At 41.9% G+C, this 20,976-nt stretch overlaps 2 protein-coding genes across 7 annotated transcripts in view; one reads left to right on the top strand and one right to left on the bottom strand.

The window, feature by feature from the left end:
* Window positions 1–19,102, top strand: part of MEST (mesoderm specific transcript) — a 37,568-nt gene extending 18,466 nt beyond the window's left edge. For all 6 annotated transcript variants that reach the window (XM_012473993.2, XM_012473990.2, XM_012473986.3 and 3 more), the window contains one exon: window positions 299–19,102. In XM_012473993.2, the coding sequence (XP_012329416.1) occupies window positions 299–416 (118 nt within the window). In that variant the 3' untranslated portion in view covers window positions 417–19,102. The remainder of the gene's footprint in view (window positions 1–298) is intronic.
* The window catches only part of COPG2 (COPI coat complex subunit gamma 2), a 142,703-nt gene continuing 123,245 nt past the window's right edge, over window positions 1,519–20,976 (bottom strand). Inside the window, exons 21-24 of the mRNA XM_012473985.2 lie at window positions 4,045–4,142; window positions 3,182–3,320; window positions 2,792–2,890; window positions 1,519–2,165 (exon numbers count right to left, since the gene is read on the bottom strand). Coding sequence (XP_012329408.1) covers window positions 2,035–2,165; window positions 2,792–2,890; window positions 3,182–3,320; window positions 4,045–4,142 — 467 coding nt within the window. The 3' untranslated portion in view covers window positions 1,519–2,034. The remainder of the gene's footprint in view (window positions 2,166–2,791; window positions 2,891–3,181; window positions 3,321–4,044; window positions 4,143–20,976) is intronic.

Below are 20,976 nucleotides of genomic sequence, written 5' to 3'. Positions count from 1 at the left end.
TGATGCTTCATCCTTCTCTAAGGAATTGAAAGTCATCTTGCTTTGACAATTGTTGCAAAAGTGTTCTATTTTCAAGTTGTTGTTTGTTGGAGTATGAACATTTAAAAACTAGTCTGTATAAATGGAATTGGCAAGTTTATCTGCCTAAGATACAATTTCAGAGTAGAAGTTGAATAAGCTGTTTGTTGGCTCCCTCCAGTGTGGTGTGTCCACAGGGTCATTTACTGGGGCTTCCTACTGGCTTACATCCCTCCCCCTCCAGCCTCAAGTTCACCTGCGTGCTGTTCTCTTCCACTAGGAAAACGCTGCCACGGTCCACAGTGTCGATTCTGGATGACCACATTAGCCACTATCCACAGCTAGAGGATCCCATGGGCTTCTTGAATGCATATATGGGCTTCATCAACTCCTTCTGAGCTGGAAAGAGTAGCTTCCCTGTATTACCTCCCCTACTCCCTTATCTGTTGTGTATTCTACTTAGGAAGAAATGCCCAAAAGAGGTCCTGGCCATCAAACACTATTCTCTCACAAAGTCCACTTTACTCAAATTGGTGAACAGTGTATAGGAAGAAGCCAGCAGGAGCTCAGTCATGACTAAGGTTGACATCATAGTCCACCTCCCATTACTCTGACATCTGATCAAATGTATGGACTTGGCTTTGTTTTTGTGTTATTGGGAAATTCTGATGAGTGTTACTATTCACTGATGCTGAAAGACGTTCTTTTGCATAAAAGATTTTTTTAACACTTTGGACTTCTCTGAAATATTTAGAAGTGCTGATTTCTGGCCAAGGCCCAGTAAAAATTCTAAAGTAAGAATGAGGAGAAGGGGGCCTCCTTCCCTCTCCTTGAATGGCTTTATGGGCACATGCATTTTGAAAGTTCTTTAAGCAACACAGAGCTGAGTCCTCTTTGTCATACCTTTCGATTTAGTTTCATCAGCTGTTTTTAGTTATAAACATTTTGTTAAAATGATATTGGTTTGAATTATATAGTATTCTTAGTATGATTTTTAAGACTATGATTTACTTACACATTATATGTATTTTATAAAGATCCCAACCCAGCATAGCATACCCTTACTCTGCCAGAGTAGTGAACCTAATTAAACATGTTTGATTTCTGAATAAATTGAACTAAATACAAACTATTTCCTAAAATCACAGGACATTAAGGACCAATAGCATCTGTGCCAGAGATTTACTGTTATTACCTGGGAAGACCAATTCTAACAGCAAATAACAGTCTGACACTCTTCATACCTCAGTGCTAAAAAGCATGTCTCTCTTGAGCTACTGCAGAGGGGAAGGAATTGTTGTGTAGTCCAAGTCACCATGCTGAATGTACGTGGATTCCTTTATGATGACTGCTTAACTCCCCATTGCCTGTCCCCAGAGAGTGGCTTTCTGATGTAGCTCAGTAATTCCTGTACTTTACAGACAGGAAAGTTCCAGAAACTTTAAGAACAAATTCTGAAAGACCTATGAGCGAATGGTGCTGAATACTTTTTTTTTAAGCCACATTTCATTGTCTTAGTCAAAGCAGGATTATTAAGTGATTATTTAAAATTCATTTTTTAAAAATTAGCAACTTCAAGTATAACAACTTTGAAACTGGAATAAGTGTTTATTTTCTATTAATAAAAATGAATTGTGACAAAATTGGACTCTGGCTTCCCCTCCCCCACCACCCCCTGGGATAAAATTTTCCAGCATTGCCAGGAGCTTTCAGATACACGTTAAATTAAAGAATAAAATGAAGTTAAGCAGCTGGAGCATAGGATAGTATTTGATTTTCAAGGTCACCCAAAGCTGCACCATCATACCAAAGCTGACCAAGTATAATAAAAAGAAAAAAACCAACCCATGCGCAAAGGTAGACATTTGCTTGATCTGCTGGCTCAGGGCCAAATGTTTAATTTGCTTCTCCAAAGTCATTCATCTTCAAAAGTGTGATTCCGGGAAACTGATGCCACTAGCCTAAAAGCCTACTGACTGTGAAGTGTGCATCAGCTTCCTCTTGTCCAGTAAGATTTTATCCAACAGAAGCTAAGATAACATCTACAGGTGTTCTCTCTTTGCTTCTGACGGTCACCTGCATGGTCACTCCATCTGCTAAGGCCAGCCTGGACCTCACCAATAAATCATAGCCACCTCTGAATATACCTGAGAGAAAAAAGTGAGGAAAACCATATTAAGAACTCAAAACAAGCACTGGATAATGAAATTTATAATATTCTCCCTGCATCTCCTTTCTATTAGTTTAGCTTTTCTAGAGATTTGTGGAAATTGAATCCCATGCATAAATTCCAAATATATATACGTGTGTGTGTGTGTGTGTGTGTGTGTGTGTGTGTGTGTGTATTTATATTCCCATGAAACCAGGTACATAGAAGGTATTTAAAAATACCAATTTGGAGTGCTAAAAAGGAATGCTGGTGGTGGCCTTGGTATCTGTTGGCGAGATTTAAGTGTTTTAGGCCAAATGTACATCTTAAAAGAATAACTAAGAATAGCATGTTAAACAAATTATTCATTTTAACTGGGTTTCAGGAGTACTCAAAAGGAATGTTGGTGGTGGCCTTGGTATCTGTTGGAGAGATTTAAGTGTTTTAGGCCAAATATACATCTTAATAAGAATAGCGTGCAAAACAAATTACTCATTTTGACTGGGTTTCAAATTGTTATTCATATAATGGGATGATGGGACAACAGTAAGGCATAAGGTGCCCATCTATATCCTATTAAGCTTTGCAACAAAATGGAAGGGAAATCTGATGGAAGCTTCTTACCTGCCAGGTAGAGCGAATGGGAATTCTTGTTCTCAGGTACCTTATCGGATCTCTCACATGGCTGCATGCCCAGAAATGTGATGATATTGTTGACGGCCTCTGTGTTGAGAAGATGTATGAGATGGTATTAGGAAAGTAAAGCACAGGGATGTACCTCCGCCCCAGTCTAGGCTGGGAGCTGGGGTGGAAGGCGGTGGTGGTGATGTGTAGAGGCAGGCTACTGGACTAGAAAATGGCTAATCAATTAGATGATGAAGACAGGGTGCTGGCCTTTTAAGTAAGAGATTTATGAAGTATATTTTTTTAAAAGGAGTTCTTCTGGAATAACAAATATGCCTATTACGTATTATACTGCTATCAGGCAATATACTGGCAGCAAATGGTTCTCACCTTCCAGGGTTTTGGTAGAACTGAGGGCAAAGGTTTCCTCTTTCTCAAAAGTATCTCCCACCTCTTCCCAGGCAGCAGCGAAGTTAGGCTTCAGTACTTTCTGAATGTGGTCAGAAACAGTCACTTCGAGATCTTCCAGCTAGTGGGTAACAAGCAGTCAGTAAAGATAAGTCCCTTCTGTTATAGGGCAAAGATAAAGGAACTAATCAATATGGTCCTCAGGAACCTAGAGAAAACTCTACCACCAAAATAGTTTAAGTTCTGTAGTCTGGATGAATCTAATGCTGTAGCGCTTAGCAAAGGAAAGAACATCTGGCAAGAGCCAAATTCAGACAAGATCTGTAGCGCTGAAGTACAGAGTAGTCCTGTTGCACCCACACCTGACTACTGAGTTCCAGGGACACAGGATCCTCTGATCATTCCCTAAGAGACTGATATTTTTAAAAGTTTTTCCTCCATTCTGTGAAGGCTTTTTAATCCATAATCTGGCTATAAACTAACAGTTGCTGAAGCAGAAGCAAAAATAAAACAACAAAAAACAAAACCACCACCCCTGCCCCAAATCATTTTAAATAAAACTGATCTCAATGAAAATCATGTAATTATTTTAATCTCTTAATTATCCCTATTATAAAGAAAATAAAAGGGTGAGTTTCATTATGAAGTGATAAATCTCAATTCTCTCTGCCCTGGTGCTGTCCAGTTACAGAGGAGGGTTAGTCCAGGTCCTCCTAAGTTGTCATCTGTTTCAGACGAATAGAAATCCCCTAAGTTTATGTCAGATGCTCCTAGAAAAATGTTCTCTCAAGGCAGAAGTCACTCAGTGTTGCAAAGGTGTCAAAGTCTCTGCTGGGAAGACTCACCACATACTCATCATCATACCCATCCTCATCTGGAACTCCAGTGTTAGGGTCACAGTCCCGGACTGTAAACTTCATGGTGCAGCTAAAGGTGCCTGCAACTGGAGGAGAAGGCAGGCAAACCTGCATGAGTGGGCAGTGCAAGCGAGAAGTTGCCATCATTTCTTAGGAAGTGCCACCTGTACTCAGCATTGTGTTTCACATTTTCCAGTTAAACACACACATGCTCTGTTTTATAAGGGAATGGTTCTCAAAAGTAGCCTGCAAGCAGGTCAGAAAGGCAGTCTCACAAAGCATGAATGTAGAGTCCATTCCATACTGTGCGTTGTAGCAGTACAAAAATGATGACATGGGCAGACTGTTTGTCTATTGGTATGAAGAAAGCCAACAGAGAGGTACTTTTGGGGGCTTTTTTGCCATGCCTATCAAAGGGGCCTAAATATTGAAAAGAAATATTTTGAGAACCACTACTATAGGACCTGACAAAGCAAAACAAAAAAACAAAAAACAAAACAAAACAAAACAAAAAAAAACCTGATGGTAAAGGCATACAGATCATCAGATTAACATTGACCAATCTCATCAGCATCTCAATACTATCTTTAGATTGTGGACTGATGGAGGATCTACAGATTACACAGAGAACTTGCTTTATCTGTCAACCTTTAGACTATAGTGAGTAGGTCAGTAATGAGTTCCTAGTATTGGTAAAGTCTGTCTTAAATGGAAAAGCAAGTGGGCAGTGTTGTATGTTTTCACACAAGTGGTGTTAATAAGAAATGGAGATGGGGGTACATTTTTGGAAAGTTAAGTCTTTATAAAGAAGACAGGATGTTCTGAAATGTTTGAAGAAGGGGATTTAGCAAGCATGAATGAAGAAAAGGCATTTAGGGTCTAATCTATGGTCTGGAAAAGGCTTATAGGTACAAAAAATAGTACATATTGAGGCAGTTAAGTTATTTGGGGGAAAGGCAAGGAGAGGAAAGAACAGGCTCAGATGTAGACTGTATATGACGGGTTGGGTAGTAAGACTTTCATTTGCTCAGTCTTGACTTTAAACTCCATCCATCTATCCATGTAGTGACTGTCAATACATGTTGACGTTACATGTAAAGGTATAAGCTTACGTGCCAGACACTTTGATAAAAAGATGACTGAGACATGACCTCTGTCTCTAGGAGCTGTCTAGGAATTAAATAAGTAAGTGTGTGGGCTGTGTGTGCGTGATCTATCTATGACATTACAACTCAATGCCATAGATCCTTTAATAGAAGTTTTAAGAGAATGCATGTGAGGTTGCAGGATTAACAAATAAGCCTAGGAAAACTGTAAAAAAATGTGAAATGATACAGTAGTTTAACTGGCTCTCAAAAGATGCAAAAGAGCTTTGGCAAGCAGAGGAAGATGTACAAACAAGCAAAAGGAAGAAGAGGCAAGAAAGTGCATGGGGCAACTGCAAACAGTATGAGGCATGCTAATGCGTAGGTGCTGAGAAGATCATTTGTTTAGGAATCATGTAAAATACCTTGTATTTCAAATGATTTTCCAACAGGCTCTGGTGAGCTGAGGCAGTCAAGAGATTGAAAGGTTAGAGTAAAGCTAGATAAGATGTGCCTAATTTAAGCCACTGATGGGGACATGAAGAATGGGTCTGAAATTCAGAGAGCAGATGATTAAACAGAATATGCTGAAAACAGATGATGGCAGTGGGTTGACCCATATAGGAAAGAATGTACCTATCACGGCTGCAGAATCTATTTCAATGCTATAAGGGAGTTGAGGAAAGAATGACTGTGGTTTAATTAAGATAGGATTTTCTTTAGGGAGAAGGGGAAAGAAGTGAAAGTTAACACAAAGCCAGAATGGGTCAGGTGAGGCATTTAAAAAAAAATGAAAGCGATACGGGATTATGCTAGGGAAAAAGGTCATGATGAAGTAAGAATGAAGAGTCAGGAGAGACATTAAGCAATAGATTAAATCAGGGAGGCTACAGCAAATGAGGAGGAATAAAGAGACAACATCAGGAACGAAGGCAGATCTCAGACTGCACAGGGGCTGGGTTTTATGTGGAGGCAGACGAAGACACTTACGTATAAGGACCTGATAGAAAGAGATTAAGGAAGTAAATAAGAATGGTGTTAGTAGAGATAATGTTCCTGAAACCTTAGTGGCAAATTTTTAATTAAATGGTTGATACAATGAGAGGTTACAGGGAATCTAAGGAAGTCCAATGAAAACTATCAAATCTGCTACAAGGGGTGAGGAGGTGAGACGGGGGCCTTTCCATGGCAAGAAAATACTGCATGCACTGCCATAATGTAAAGATAAGAGTTACACAAACAGAGCAAGGCAAATACCAAAGGGAATCAGAAAATAATGCCTTGAAGATCTGCATTACAGTTGTTCTTTGAAATTAGGCTTGTCTTGTGAGGATTTACTGAAAATCAGAGTTGACCACTAAGGAGATTTGTATGAAAAAAACCCAGAGAATTAGAGAAAAGATGGATGCTGGCAGCTAAGACAGGAGAGGGACATGTGAGTTGGGCCAGGGTACAGAACATGCAGTGTGGCAAAGGGCAGAGTGGGAAAGGCGCGAGGGAGCTGCAAGGTCTCAACCACTTGGCGGAGACCATGACAAAGTAAGACACACTTACAGGCATTTCCAGAAAGCTTTGTTGGAGTAATAATTAAAGAAGAGGGTATGTCACTAGGGCAAAAGATTAGCAAGAGGGCAAAAGAGGTTCTGTACAGGCTAACCGCAGCAATCTATGCAGGTCTGGACTGGACTGGGAAGGAACGGGTGCAGCATAGCATGTAGGAAATCGAGGAGAGTTGAGCAGTGAGTGCCAAAAGGAGCAGTATACACCTACTTGGAAAATTGTGCTGAGTCTGTGGGAATGATGTACAAATGCTCGGAGGGTTTTTCTCTAGGACAAATTCAGAGGGAGAAGGAGGAATGGTACTGGAAAGCAACATTACAGCTGTCCTCAGATGAAAAGGAGTTAGTCACTAAGGAATGACACACATCAAGTGGAAGGTAAGACAGCATTGCTGGGCCAAAAGTCATAACAGTAAAAAATAAAAGACTGGAAGCAAAGGAATGGAAATATTATATGAGGAAGGGCCTATAGGCAGAGGAGGTATGGAATAAAGATTCAGAATGGGGTATCCTGTCTAGGTCTAACTGGTCGGCTGCATGGGAAATACACAGAAAGGGTGAGGAGCAAGGACTTCAGCAGGAGGCAGCCGTAGACTAACTCTTGAAGGTGAGGGAATGCCTAAAGGACTTGCTTGATAGGAGAGTTATAAACTGATGAATGCTGATAAAAAGCTATAGATGCCAACTTTAGAAATATACTTGATTTATTAAGAGAGTGTGAACAGGTAGTTTGTCCAGAGAATGGATTATTGCTACCAGATGGGGAATGGGTGAAGATTATGAAGAGTGAAGTAAAGAATTCTATATTTATTTCTGTAGAGAGATGGTAGGGCTGAGTGCAGTGGCTCACGCTTGTAATTTCAGCATTTTAGGAGACAGAGGCTGGCGGATCACTTGAGGTCAAGAATTTGAGACCAGCCTGACCAACATGGTGAAACTCTGTCTCTACTAAAAATACAAAAATCAACCAGGCATAGTGGCGCCTATAATCCTGGAGGTTTCTGAGATCACGCCACTGCCCTCTAACCTGGGTGACAGAGTGAGACTCCATCTCAAAAAAAAAAAAAAAGAGATGGCAAGTGAAAGGATGACAGACAGTTAAGATATCATAGATTACTGCATAGTGTGCCATTGAAGTTGCCTAGAAGTTACTCTGCTATGTGAGGACTGGCTCAAAGTGGCAGACATTTCCTTGGGAAACATGAATGAAAATATCACAGGGGAAGAGAAAGAGAAGATATAGGTGGAAGCTGAAAAAGACGAGGAGGTGGTATAGGCTGGAGTGTGGAATGTAAAGCGTGGGTAGGGGCTGGGCACGGTGACTCATGCCTGTAATCCCAGCACTTTGGAAGGCTAAGGCAGGTGGATCACTTGAGGTCAGGAGTTCAAGATTAGCCTGGTCAACATGGTGACATCCCATCTCTACTAAAAATGCAAAAACTGGCGGGATGTGGTGGTGGGAGCCTATGATCCCAGCTACTCGGGAGGCTGAGGCAGCATAATCACTTGAACACGGGTGGTGGAGGTTGCAGTGAGCTGAGATTGTGCCACTGCACCCTAGTCTGGGTGACGAGTGAAAACTCTTGTCTCAAATAAAATAAAATAAAAAATATAAAGTGTGGGTAGGGAAGGGCATTAAAGAGGGCCAGAATGAGGAACACTGGAAGATGGCAGAGCTGCATATGCAGTAGAGAGACATGAGTTAAGCTGGATTATAACCAAAGAAGGAGAGAGAATGTAAAGAGTAAGTAAGTAAGAACTGGTGTCACGAGGAAGTGCCATCTCGGAATCTTCGCTTGAATGATGTTTGAAGCAACAAGTGTGACCAACAGAGTGAAAGGTCAAGGGGTTGAAATGGATGGATTCCTGCCATACGCAATGGCAGGAACCCTATCAAGGTTTGGAATGAAGTGAAAGTGCAAGTGTTTGCAGAGCAGTGTGCAGGTGACAAGGAAGAAAAGGCTAAATCCACGAGAGTGATATACAAGATGATAGCTGAGAAAACAAGTGATTGTAAGTAATAGTTGTTTTTGTAGGGTCAACTGGGGAAAACAGTCCAAGAGCCTGCAGAAGAGATAGGGTCATTTGAGGATTGGCAGGTACTGACAGGAGGGATACGGCCCCATAATTGTACCAAAGATTAAATAAGAAATGATTAAATAAGAAGGAGAGAGACTGGGAACTATGTAAAGGGGAACTATATAAAGAGTAGGTAAGTGTAGGTGGAGTGGCATGGACAGATAAAATGAGGAAAGTGTTTCCCAGAATGGGAAGTCTTGTAAGCTCTTAAAATGTGGGTCTATTTGGCCAAATGTTGGCTCTTAATTGCAGACTTTGAAAAGCAGTATATACAATGGGAGAACAAGTGCTTGAAAAGTAATGGGAAGCTTTTGTGAGAAGGAGAAGGATTAAGATGAGCCCTAATACAAAGCTAGGGCAGCACCTTAAAGACACCAGGAGAGATCTTTGAGTAGTTTGCAGAATGTATGACTAATATTGAGAGAGGAGTGGCTGGAGATCATGTCGGAAACCCACCTCAAGGGTAAAACCTCTGTGTTTCCAGGTACAGATGGTAGATGAAATTATACTATATATAATTAAGGGAGGGCAAATCACCAAAGGGAAAAAACAAATGAATATCATGTAAGTGTTGCATTAAAGTTACTCTTAGAAGTTACTCTGTCATGTGAAGATTTTCTGTAGATGAGAGACAGACACTAGAGATAATCTGTCTAGGAAGTGCCATTCAGGAGGAGATAAAAGTCCATCTGAATGAAATATGGATGGCAGCTAAAAGAAGTTGAAGATAAGCTGGCATACATCTTTAGGGCAGGACAGGTAACAGAGAGAAAGAAACAGGAGAGAACATTAAAGGTGCCTCCAGATGAAAAGATCATTTGAAGAATGACAGGAGCGACTGGACAGACGGTCCCATATTTGGGCCGAAAGACATGAAAGAAGAAGGTTAAAGCTAAGGGGAGCACTATATAAACTAGATAATGATTCTGAAAAGATGGCATGGTAATAAGAAAGGCCACAGCGCCATAGAGATTCCTGGAGAATCCTGCCAGATCTCAGACTGGGCCCAACTGGCCAAATACAATGGGTGTAAGGCCAGATTGCAATGACTAGTATATGAGAGAGAAGGAGAGACCTGCATAGGAATGAGAGTCAGTAGACTTGCTCTTGATACCTTGGTGGGAAATTTTTAATTTAAGGGCATAGTTGAGGGAGAAGTTAAGAGTAATGCTTCTTAGAATGTGTTACCATAGCACTATCTAGGAATCTGTTAAAAATATGAATTCTTCTCCCCTACTCCAGACTAAGTCAGTCAGAAACTCAGGGTAAAACCTAATCTGTTCTCACAATGCTATAAATAAATATCTGGGACTGGGTAACTTATAAAGAAAAGAAGTTTAATTGGCTCAAGGTTCCAAGGGCTGTACAGGAAGCATGGTTGAGGAAGCCCTAGGAAACTTAATCATAGTGGCAGACAAATTGCACTTCATAGGAGACAGAGTGGGGGGAAGTATTACACACTTATAACAATCAGATCTTGTGAGAACTCTATCACAGGAACAGTGCCAAGGGGATAGTGCTAAACCATTTATGAGAAACTGGCCTCATGATCCAGTCACCTTCCACCAGGCCCTACCTCCAACACTGAGGATGACAATTCGACAGGAGATCCAAACTGCATCATGGGGTAAGGCCCCACAGCTTGTTTTAACCAGCTGCATTTGGAGAACCACTGCTTTAGACAAAGGCAGATTAAGAGCAATTCTGGTAAAGAGCCTTTGCTAGCAATTGTCATATTAGGATTAGCTGAAAATTAAAAGAAGCAACTGGAGAGACTTGTATGAAAGGATAGGAGAGAAGGAAAGAATGGAGGTGACGGAGGCTACAAAAGGGAAAGGGGATAAATGAATGAGGCTGGAGGCTCATTCATTTATTGTAAGTACATATTGCAAGTGCATTACTTGAAGTACAGTAAGTGGGCCAGTGAGGAAGGGCACTGCAGCGCGACAGGATGAGGAATACTGGAACGGGGAGAGTAGCAACTCCCATAGAGTGATTTTATGTTAATCCAGCCACAGCCACTGAAGGAGACAGAGGAAGGAGAGAATGTGGCTAAGTAAGAATTGAGGTTATGAGGGGTTACTGTTTAGGAAGCTTTGGACCTCAGATCCAGTGTGCAGTCTTAATGGTGAGTGCTGATTGTAAGGGGTCTGTTTATCTAAAAGACAGTACTGAATCTATGGAAATGACATATACAGAGTCTCTGAATGAAGGTGGGATGCTGAATATAATTCTCATAAGGCAAAATAAAAAGGTGTACAATAGTGATGTTAAAGTTGCTTCCAGATGAGAAAGCATCACTTAACATTGACCAAAAAGTGTCACTGATACTAATTGGAGGTATTTGGCACCATACTTGGGCAAAAGGTCATGATGGAAAAGAAAGAAGCCAGGTTAGATGCTATCTAGGGGGAAGGCTTACTTGAAGAGCAGAAAACTGGGTATGAGGGGAGGAAATCTCAAAAGGAATAGGTATCCATCACTATGAAAGGTTAGGCTATACAAGGTAAGCCTCCAAAGGGAAATCTGGAAAAATGTTCTGTAAGAGGGACATTAAGGATGTACTCAGAAATTAAGAAAACATGTTAGGACTTGCCAAAAGTGGGAGAAGCAACCAAGGAGATGTGTATGCAAAAGTTGCAAAGAAGGAGAGTTCAAAAGATGGAGATTGAATGTTAAATAGGGAGAGAGGATGTGTGAATGAGGGTAGGGGGCAGAACATGCAGTGCAGAGAAACAACAGACAGAGTTATATTTGCAGTTACTGATACAGTGTTCCCATTTAAAGAGGGCTAAATGGGAACACTGGGAAATGAGAGTTGGGAATTTGTCAGAGTTGCGTATTAACAAGGAGAGAGTAAGGTAAGAATGTGGCAAACTAAGAACTCGGGTAAAAGGTTTTGTTGTCCAGGAAGCTTTCTTGGAAAAATGTTAGGTATTGGGTTTGGTCAGTATAGTGAGAGGTGAGAGAGGCTAAGTGGGATGGGCATAAAGGGCAGGCTAGCGGCAAGAATCCTATGAAGCTGTAGGCAGATCCGAGAAAACAAAACAAATGCAGAGGGAGAATGTGGCACACAGGGCAGAGGGCAGTGGGCTGAGCAGTGAGTGCCCAAGGGGAGGGGAGTATCCAGAAGAACCCACTGAGTCCATAAGAACGACACATAGGTGATAGCTGAAAGGAGGAATACAGCAGCATGATTCTCTCGGGCAAAATAAGGAAGAAAGGAATGGAAGAACAAAGTGAAGAGTTCCTGCTGACGGGAGGGGATGACTGCAGGAATGGCAGATACTGACTGGTGGGTTAAGGAACCATTCTTGGACCAAGGTTACGATGGAATAAGAAGGAAGAGAGAGTTGGCTAGTTGAGTAAAGGACCACTGTATAAAACAGACAAAAGTTAAGAGTAGATGGAGTAGCAAGTAGGCAGATCAGATGTATTTAAAAAAGGGATCCAGAATGGAGAAACTGCTAAGATCTCAAAATGGGTCTAAGTGGTAAAATTGGGTGGTGGGAAGGCCCAATGGTAATGAATGGTACATCTAACAGAGTTTCAGGGACCCAGGCAGGAATGGGAATTAGATTAGCTCTTGATGCTGGAGGTAGACATTTTTGGTTAAAAACTTGGTTAATAAGAAAGTTTAAGGGAACTTTATTAAGATGAATTCTCCTGAAAAGACATTGCTAGCAACCTTAAAATACATTGGTATTGACCATTTAGGGAGGGTGGATGTGTAGTTTGTTTGTAGAGAAAATGAATTGTATTTCTTGAGGACTGGTAGGGAATCATGAGGGAAGTAACCTCAAGAGTGGAATGCTGTATCCGTTGCTAAGATAATTTAATGCCAGCAGCCAAAATGGACAAGTAAGATGTGGTAGAGCATAACAGAATAAGAAGAAAGGGGTTTTCACCTAGGTAATGGGAGCATTGTGTGAATTAGAGCAGGGTTCTGGGTGGTCAAGTTGCAAAAAGACAAATAACCTGTGGGTTAAAAAGAACTAGAATGGAGAAATCTGTCAAATCTAAGAAGGAGTCTAATGAGTTAAATGTGTGTTATTGAAGACTGCAGTGAGTGGCATAGATGGTGAAAGAGAAGCGAATGCCTGAATATGAACAGGAGTCAGAGAACAGACTAGCTCTTCAAGTCTTGGTGGGAATTTTTTTTTTAAAGAACACATAACACATACATTTATACAGCACTGCAAACACAGCAGTATGTATTATTTATGGGTATGTAGTAAAATTATAAAAATATGTATGAGGATTAAGTATCAGATTCGTGTCATGATTTTCTCTTGGGAGAGAGAGGTAAACGATTTCGGGAGTGATACCAAGGAAGTCTCAATTATACGTGCAACAATTTCTTTAAAAAAGATCTGAAGCAAATACAGCATAAAGTTAAGATATGAATAACTGAGTGTATTAATTTTTGGGGGATGAAAAGTTTTAATTAAAGGGCTTGGTTGATAAAGGTTAGAGGCAGAAGATTAGGTGCTATCAGTGGCTTTGAATCTCAAAGCCACTGACAGCACCTGAAAGACACTGGTTTGAGAGAGTAACTGGAGAGCGTGGGTGAGTGGTTTATTTGGTGAGATGGTGATTTGTATTTGGTGTTGCACAGGTGGGTGGCATTAAGGGAGTATACCTTAAGAAGAATGATGTATCTATCACTGTGATTATCGATGGAAGCTGATAATACTGATGTTAATATATATGACAGTGCAAATAAGGGAAATTAGGAAGAACTTGCCGAAGTATGTTAAGATTTGCTCAGAAAAGAAATATTATGTTAGAACTGGCTGTAAGAGCAATTATTAAGATATGTATAAAAAAAGTGTTAGTAGGCTGGGCACTCAGTGTGCCCAGTGGCTCACACCTGTAATCCCAGCACTTTGGGAGGTGAGGGGGAGTGGATCACCTGAGGTCAGGAGTTTGAGACCAGCCTGCAACATGGAGAAACCCTGTCTGAACTAAAAATACAAAAATTAGCTGGGTGTGGTGGCACACGCTTGTAATCCCAGCTACTTGGGAGGCTGAGGCAGGAGAATTGCTTGAACCTGGGAGGTGGAGGTTACAGTGAGCCAAGATGGTGCCACTGCACTCCAGCCTGGGCAAGAGAGTAAGACTCTGTCTCAAAAAAAAAAAAAAAAAAAAAGTAGAGAAAAATTGAAGCTGAAATTAAGGAAGGAGAAGGCATGAGAAGGCATGTTAGATTTAGGTTGGAGTGCTGAGCAAGCAATTTTGCAAAATGTTAAACGGGGAAGGGTACTGAGGGCCAGGATGAGGAGCACTGAGAATCAGAATTATAAGCTCAGTGGAGTTATATGTTAAGCTAGATACCAATTATGGGAGAAAAGAGGGAAGTGAGAACATACCAAATAAGAATTGGAGTATATGTTGCTGCCCAGAAACATATTGGAAAAAGATTTGTTGGAAAAAGATTTGAGGCAATTGGTGGAATCAATAGAAAGAGAGGTGAGAGAGAGATTAATGTGATGGATTTAAAATGGGTCAGAGCAGGGATCCCAGGAAGTCCAGACTGAATGGAGGGTGGAGAGAGATTCAGTACAAAGAGTGAGAAATGAGGAAGATGGAAGACAGTTGAATAGTGAATGCTGAATATCAACAGTGTACACATCATCCAAAAGAGATGGTTATATCCACTAAATAATACAGCTGAATGAAGAAGGAATGTTGGAGAAAATGTAAGGAGTTTACAGCAAAAGGAGAAAGAGAAAAAGGAATAGAAGGGCAATGTTCAGGTTGTTTGTAAATGGAAAGACATTATTTGAATAGTCACATATATTGATGGGAAAAGTGGCTATTGCTCTACAGTTACGCCAAAGCTCTTCATTGAAAAAAGAAACAGAGGATAGCAAGTCAATAAATGGGACACTGTATGAATTAGAAAGCAGTTTTGAGTAGGTGGAATAACAAAAAGACAGACCAAATATGAATTAAAGAAACAGAACTGTCCGATGTCAGAAGAACCATATACAGAATGAGAAAAGAGCAGGAATCTGAAAAAGAAGTTGGATAGGTTGGTGCTTGAAGTCTTAGTGGGAAATTTATTTCTTAAGTGACTGCTTGGTAGGGAAGGTTAGAAGGAGATGAATTAAGATAAACCCTGGTAAGAAGCCATTGGTGGAAACCTTAAAAACATCAGGATTGACAGGTACAGATCGGGATTTTCTTTGTAGAGCAAATGAATGCTATTGGTTGAGGACTGGTTGGGAATCATGATAAGGTTAGCATCCAGAGAATAATCCAGCATTCATTTGTTATAAAGTCAGTGGGTAAATGATTTGTAGAATATTTAAGATATGGCAGGGCAGATATTCAAAGGGAGTTATGAAAGGACATAGCAGTAAGTATGATGTTAAATTGGCCAAGAAGTTAAGGAATAATGTTATTATTGGCTGAAAGTAAGAACAGCAACTGAGAAGACTTGTATATATAAAAAGAAGAAGAAAGGAAAAGGGAGAGGAGAAAATGCTTGTTTGGAAGAAAAAAATTCCTGAATTAGTCTGGGTTTGGAATATGCAAGGTATGAAACAGCAAATATTATTGAGACCAGAATGAGGAATTCAGATATCACCAGCTATCTGCTCATACTGCCTAAACACTTGTTAATATGAAAAGTTTATACATATAAAAATATATGTATATAATGACATATAATGATATACATATCACCATGTACTTAGGAAATCTGGTACAGTGAGTTAGCATTCTTGTACTAACAAAAACTTTTAGCTTGCATGCCAGCCTGCTTGAGATGGTCTGTTTCCGCTGCGGCTCTTGTGCCGACAGGCTTTACTCCCTGTGCTCAAGGGTGTGAAATCTGTTCTGCATTATTCCTGTCATCTTCCCCATCATATAAGTGGGACAGTTCAAGCAACTCATCAGGTGGTAAGTAAACATTTCCAAAAAAGTTCCTGTTTATATATTTCATTTAAAAATGTATAGGCATTTGTTATTTATATTGAAAACATTCCATTGTTCCTTGCAGTATAAAAGGCAAATGCAATTATAGTCTATTAAAGTATGAGTCTTTATTATAGTCCTTATTATAGTATGAGTATAGTACAAAATGGTACTATACACAAACATGTCTGCTAATGAACTGATGATATGTTAAATAATTAGGTCACTATCCTTTAAAATGGTGTATAAGAAATACTTAAAAGTTTTTTTTTTTATCATAGTGTTTTAGTGACGATTGAGAAAACAGGTTGAGTTTTTTTAAAGGGAGATGGATATGGGCTTTTTCAAATTCAGGATAATGCAATGTAAGTGTTTGCTACCAAAAATTATTATTCAAGCACACAGGATAATGAAAATTGCTTGTACTTAAAAAGTTGAGTCAGGAAGAAGACTGTGTAGGCAGCTCTTAAAGGAAGAAAGAAAGGGATGAGATAAAATGGTAACTAAAAATTGGATATAAGAGGTAGTATCCAGGAAAGTATATTTGCATTAAAAAGTGCAGTTGACAGAACAGAGATACATTCAGCAAAGTGGACATAAAACAAGGCAAGTGGCAGGGATCCGATCAAGGAACAGAGAACCAAACCAGCTCAGCACAGTATGCAGGAAAGAAGACATAAAGAAAGGGACTGAGCAGTGAATGGACAACAGAAAGAGGTGCCTGACAGCAAGATCTTAGTGAATGCATAAGAGTGACACACAGTGTATGGATGGTTGTGTGCTCTTCCAAGGCAGAAAAAGAAAAACAAAATGAGGAGAAAAGGTATTTTAAATTTACCTTAGGATGGGAAAGGTCACGTGAGGATGACATACTGGAAAATAAGATTTGCCACTACAATCGTATCATATGGAATAAGGAAGAAAACAAGTGATAGACACTAAATAAAAAGAGCACTACACGGATTTGGCAACGTTTCAGAGTAACTTAAGTAAAAACGGCAAATCAGCTTCACGATAAGGAAACCCAGAAACAATGAGGTCAGTAGAACAAGAGCATAAATTGAGAAAAGAGTTATAAGATTAACGATGGATCAGAGATATGGAAGGAAAAAAAGGTGAGGCAGGAAAGACAACTGTATGCATCAGAGTAGAATGGTAGAAAAAGGCAACAAACCAACAAAAAAGGTGCAGAGGCACAGCAGATTGAGAGTATACTTAAATCTGCTTCCAAACAGGAGGAAAGAAGTTCAGAAATGAGTAAAGAGGAACTGAGCTGAGACAGGGGAAAGGGCACCAGGAAATAGAACTGAATGGTGCACATCCGTAACTAGAAAGGGCTGCTAACTGCACCAGAAGACAGTGGTAAACAAATTATGGGTGGCACGGGGGTTTCCAAACGTCAAAGAAGAGAAAAAGGTGCAGAATGGATTGTCTAAGGAGCTTCAGGTAGGACTATGAGAGTCCTTAAGAAAATCCAAAACTGAGATGAAAACATCCTCAATAATAATGAAAAGACAGGAAAGTTGCATGGATTAACAGTATGAAGATAATGAAACTATAGTACAGTAAAAAGAATGCATGATGGAGATAAGAGGAGTGGGGAGTAACTGGAGGCAGTACTAAAGGTGGAATCTTGCCATATGTGTCACAATATGTAAACTTCAAGGATAGAAAATATTAAAACCAGAACAGAAAATACTGTATGGTGTGGAAGCTATAAGGCCAATAATAAGGGGGTTAAGAGTATAGGTCGCTTTCATGTACTTGGAGGGTAAAAGTTTCAATGTAAATCTTTAAGAGAAATCCTTTTCAAGAGTAGGAGACTGAGTGTGGAGTAAAGAAACAAGGGCTGGGAAGAAAGGGGTGGAAGGATGCCAGAGGAAAGAAAGGAAATATACAAAAGAAAGTGCTTCCATGGGAAGATTTCCAGGTTAGTTAGAATGGGAAAAACACTAAAAATGCTAAGTAAGTAGTATAAAAAGCAGATAAGAGAAGTAGTAAAAAAAGAACAAACAAAAACAGGTAAAAATGGGCATTCTGGCCCTCTAAAACAATGATCTTTAACAGTAAAAGGGAGTATGAAATAGGGATGAAGATATCAATTCTCTAACACAGACTCGGGGCTGGGGCCTGTCTGACTTCAGAGCAAATAGGGAGGGAAATGAGGGTGGTTTGAAGCAGAGAGTGCCTAGTCTATAGGAGAGGGAAATGCTGAGATCTCTGAGTGAGAAGATAAATGCAAGCACGAGAAGGCTCCGGGCCTAAAATAGGAGACTGAAGTGCAGGGAGGCAAGGTGGCCGTCCACAGCAGTGATTCTTATCTGGGGTGGGGGGTGGGTTTCACCCAAGGGAGGGCTGCAGGCATGGATCCCCAGGCAGGCCTATCCAATCATCTGAGGGGTGAGCAGTGTTGAGCTCAGAAAAAGTAAAGAGAAAAAAAGCAGTCTCTAAAACGAACACAGACAATAGCAAAAGAAGAAACTGAGCCCAAAAGATGCTTCTGATAGGCTGCCTCGGGGTCCTGCATCCTCAGGTGAGAATCACTGGTGGATGTGGGAGGAGGGCGGGTCGGGCAGAGATGTGGAGTATGAGGGGAAGAGGCACGTGCGGTGGGGCTGAGGGAGGCATCAGGGTCAAGACTGTCAGGTGTGGGAACACAGTTCCCGACAGACCACGACAAGGATGACAGCGAGCAAATGGATGTAGCCGAAAGGTACCAGGGACCATGGTGGTGGAGCTGGGATTCCCAACGCCTTGGTCCCAGACTTGAGGACTCAGGTGGAGGAGTGAGGCCGAGAGAAGGGCCCCGTGACACAGAGGAAGTGGGCTGTGCGGGCGACAGCAGAGAGCAGGGAATCTGTTGTCACGGGAAGGAGGGCGCAAAGGGGGATGGAGACAGCGTGGAAGGAGAGTGTCTTGAAGACATGGGCGCTAAGGAGGGACAAGGCGGGAGGAGGGTGGGACTGGCAGGGGCACCCAGGAGGAATGGAGAGTCGGGTCTCAGGCAGGGCAGGAGAGGCAGGTTGAGACTGGGTGTGTTTCTATGGCGGAGTGTAGGCAGGTGGAGAGGGGACGAGAGCGAGTGCTGATGACAAAACTGCTGTGGTGACAGGAAGAAGGTAGGAGATTCAGAGGCACATGTTCCCTAGAGTGTTTTCACAAGAATGTGAAAGAAATGATGCAAAGGGAGTTGAGAAGGTTTTGGGGAGTCAGGGTTGTGGGGTGCTGGAAGGTACGCATAGCCTGGGCCACTGGGACGTGGGCACAGATAGCTGGGCAGAGCTTGTGGATTCGGTATGGGATGTGTGACGCAGAGATGTCTGCATCTGCTGGAGCAGTGGGTGCGGGGCCAGGTCAAGAAGGGAGGACGCACCTGAGAACATGACTCAGGCAATGGAGAATCACAGATGGTGCTGGGAGAAGACAGGATGGTGCAGGTGGGACAGAACCGTGCTATGCAGCAGAGGAGGAAAGCAGGAGGAACGAGCAGCCTGGGCCCAGGAGCTGGCTGCTGGGACATCAGGGGATGAGTCTGCAGCACATGGGAGAGCAGGACAGAGGAGAGGTGTTCCCTAATGGGCAGGAAGAATGAGTCAGAGCAGGCGATGGAGCCCAGAAGCTAAGAGAGAAGAGCCTGTTGGGAGGATGAGGGATGCGCTGCAGTACAGGAGGCAGGCCAGGCACCAAGAGGGAGGGAGTGGATGGAGAGAATCCAGGGACTTCACCCCAGAAGGGGCAAAGTGTGTGACGCAGTTCATGGATGATAAAGCATAGTGTGCGTAAGACAAGCAAGGAATGGGGAGAGGTGGGAGATGGCAATAGATAAGGAGGATGCAGGAGATGCAGGCACCTTAGAAATGCTGGGGACCAGAGTGTCAAGAAGGGCATGGGGAGATGATGCAAGGTCAGGTGGATTGACTTGGATGAGGAAAGGACTGTGTCCAAAATGGCAGGACTGACAGGGTGGTTGGGGACAGCAGACGGACTCAGTAGAGCATGCTGGGGATAAAGAGGCTATGGCAATGGTGGCAGCAGGGAGGGCAGGGCAGGAAGGATTGGATGCTGAAGATGAAGTGGAGGGTGTCTGGAAGACAACAGTGGGAGAAGATGCATGGATGAGTGATGCAAGGTTTTAATATGAATCCTGAGGGGGGAGAGAGAGAGAGAGAGACATGGGAGCGGAGCATCCATGTGAGGTGGTGTATGGGATGCAACTGGGTCAGGTAAGTGAATAGGAAAAGAAAGGGACTGGAAGCATGTACAGGAGACAGCCTCACAAATCTGTGGTGGTGATGAATGCTGCTCAAGGGGCCAAGGTGGAAAGGTGAAGGGGGAATGCAGAGTTCCCAAACTAGGGTGTTGACAGATCTCACGGGAGAAGTTGGTTTCCTGACTGTCATCAAGGCCAGACTGTAGGATCAGAGTAGAGACAAAAGCCCAGGAATATGCAGAATAGATTCACAGGAGAATGTGGAGGATGGGGACAAACAACTCAGATTAAATGAAGGAAACAGCATCACTGCATGGTAAGATGGCACTGGGCATGGTAACCTCAGGGACTTGGCAATGAACCTAAGTGGTTTGAGTCTACTGGTTGGGTAGAAAGATGCTTGCAAATAGTGGAGGAGTAGTTAGGAACCAATGCAGAGGAAGCAATTCAGAATGATCACTGAATCTGAGCTTCTGCTGTCAAGGGAAACTAAAAGGATAGAGGTGTAGCTTGCAGCTGGAAGTAGGTAAATAGAGATGTAATATACCTGGGCAAGGGAGAGTCTCAAACACAGTGGGCCTCATAACTGTAATGGGAGTTTAGATCAGTATCAGATGTGTACATGGGACAGAGTATGGCTAAGGACTGGAGAGAGCTGGTGTGCTTGTTGCTGGAGTGTGGACTTCATTTATGAAAAACTTCATCTAGAGGAAAACAGGAGGAAAAGGAGAGGAGGACAGAGTGGGAACCTATGTAAGAAGGTCTTAAATTATAAATACGGGTGTTGTGAAGGTAGTGCAACCAAGAGGGAAAGAAGAAATGAGTGATCTGGACAGCCTGAATGGGTAATGGAAGGGTAGGTGTGATGGGCAGGGGTGCATCGGCTCACTGGGGCCCTATCCAAGGTAAATGGAAATAAAGGAATTGAGGAAAGGAGAAAGAGAAGGAAGTGGCAGGACTGGCTATGGAGTTTTGCAGGAGCCTTCCTAATGGAACAGAAAGAAGAGGAGAAAAGGTTGGAGTGGAAGAGGGCAAGGAAAAGGCAGCATCCAGGAAGGCACTG

Source organism: Aotus nancymaae, unplaced genomic scaffold, assembly GCF_030222135.1.
Source record: "Aotus nancymaae isolate 86718 unplaced genomic scaffold, 86718_ANA_hifiasm-v0.15.2.pri h1tg000002l, whole genome shotgun sequence".
Classification (NCBI taxonomy): Eukaryota; Metazoa; Chordata; class Mammalia; order Primates; family Aotidae; genus Aotus; species Aotus nancymaae.
This window is presented reverse-complemented; position numbering and strand designations above follow the sequence as displayed.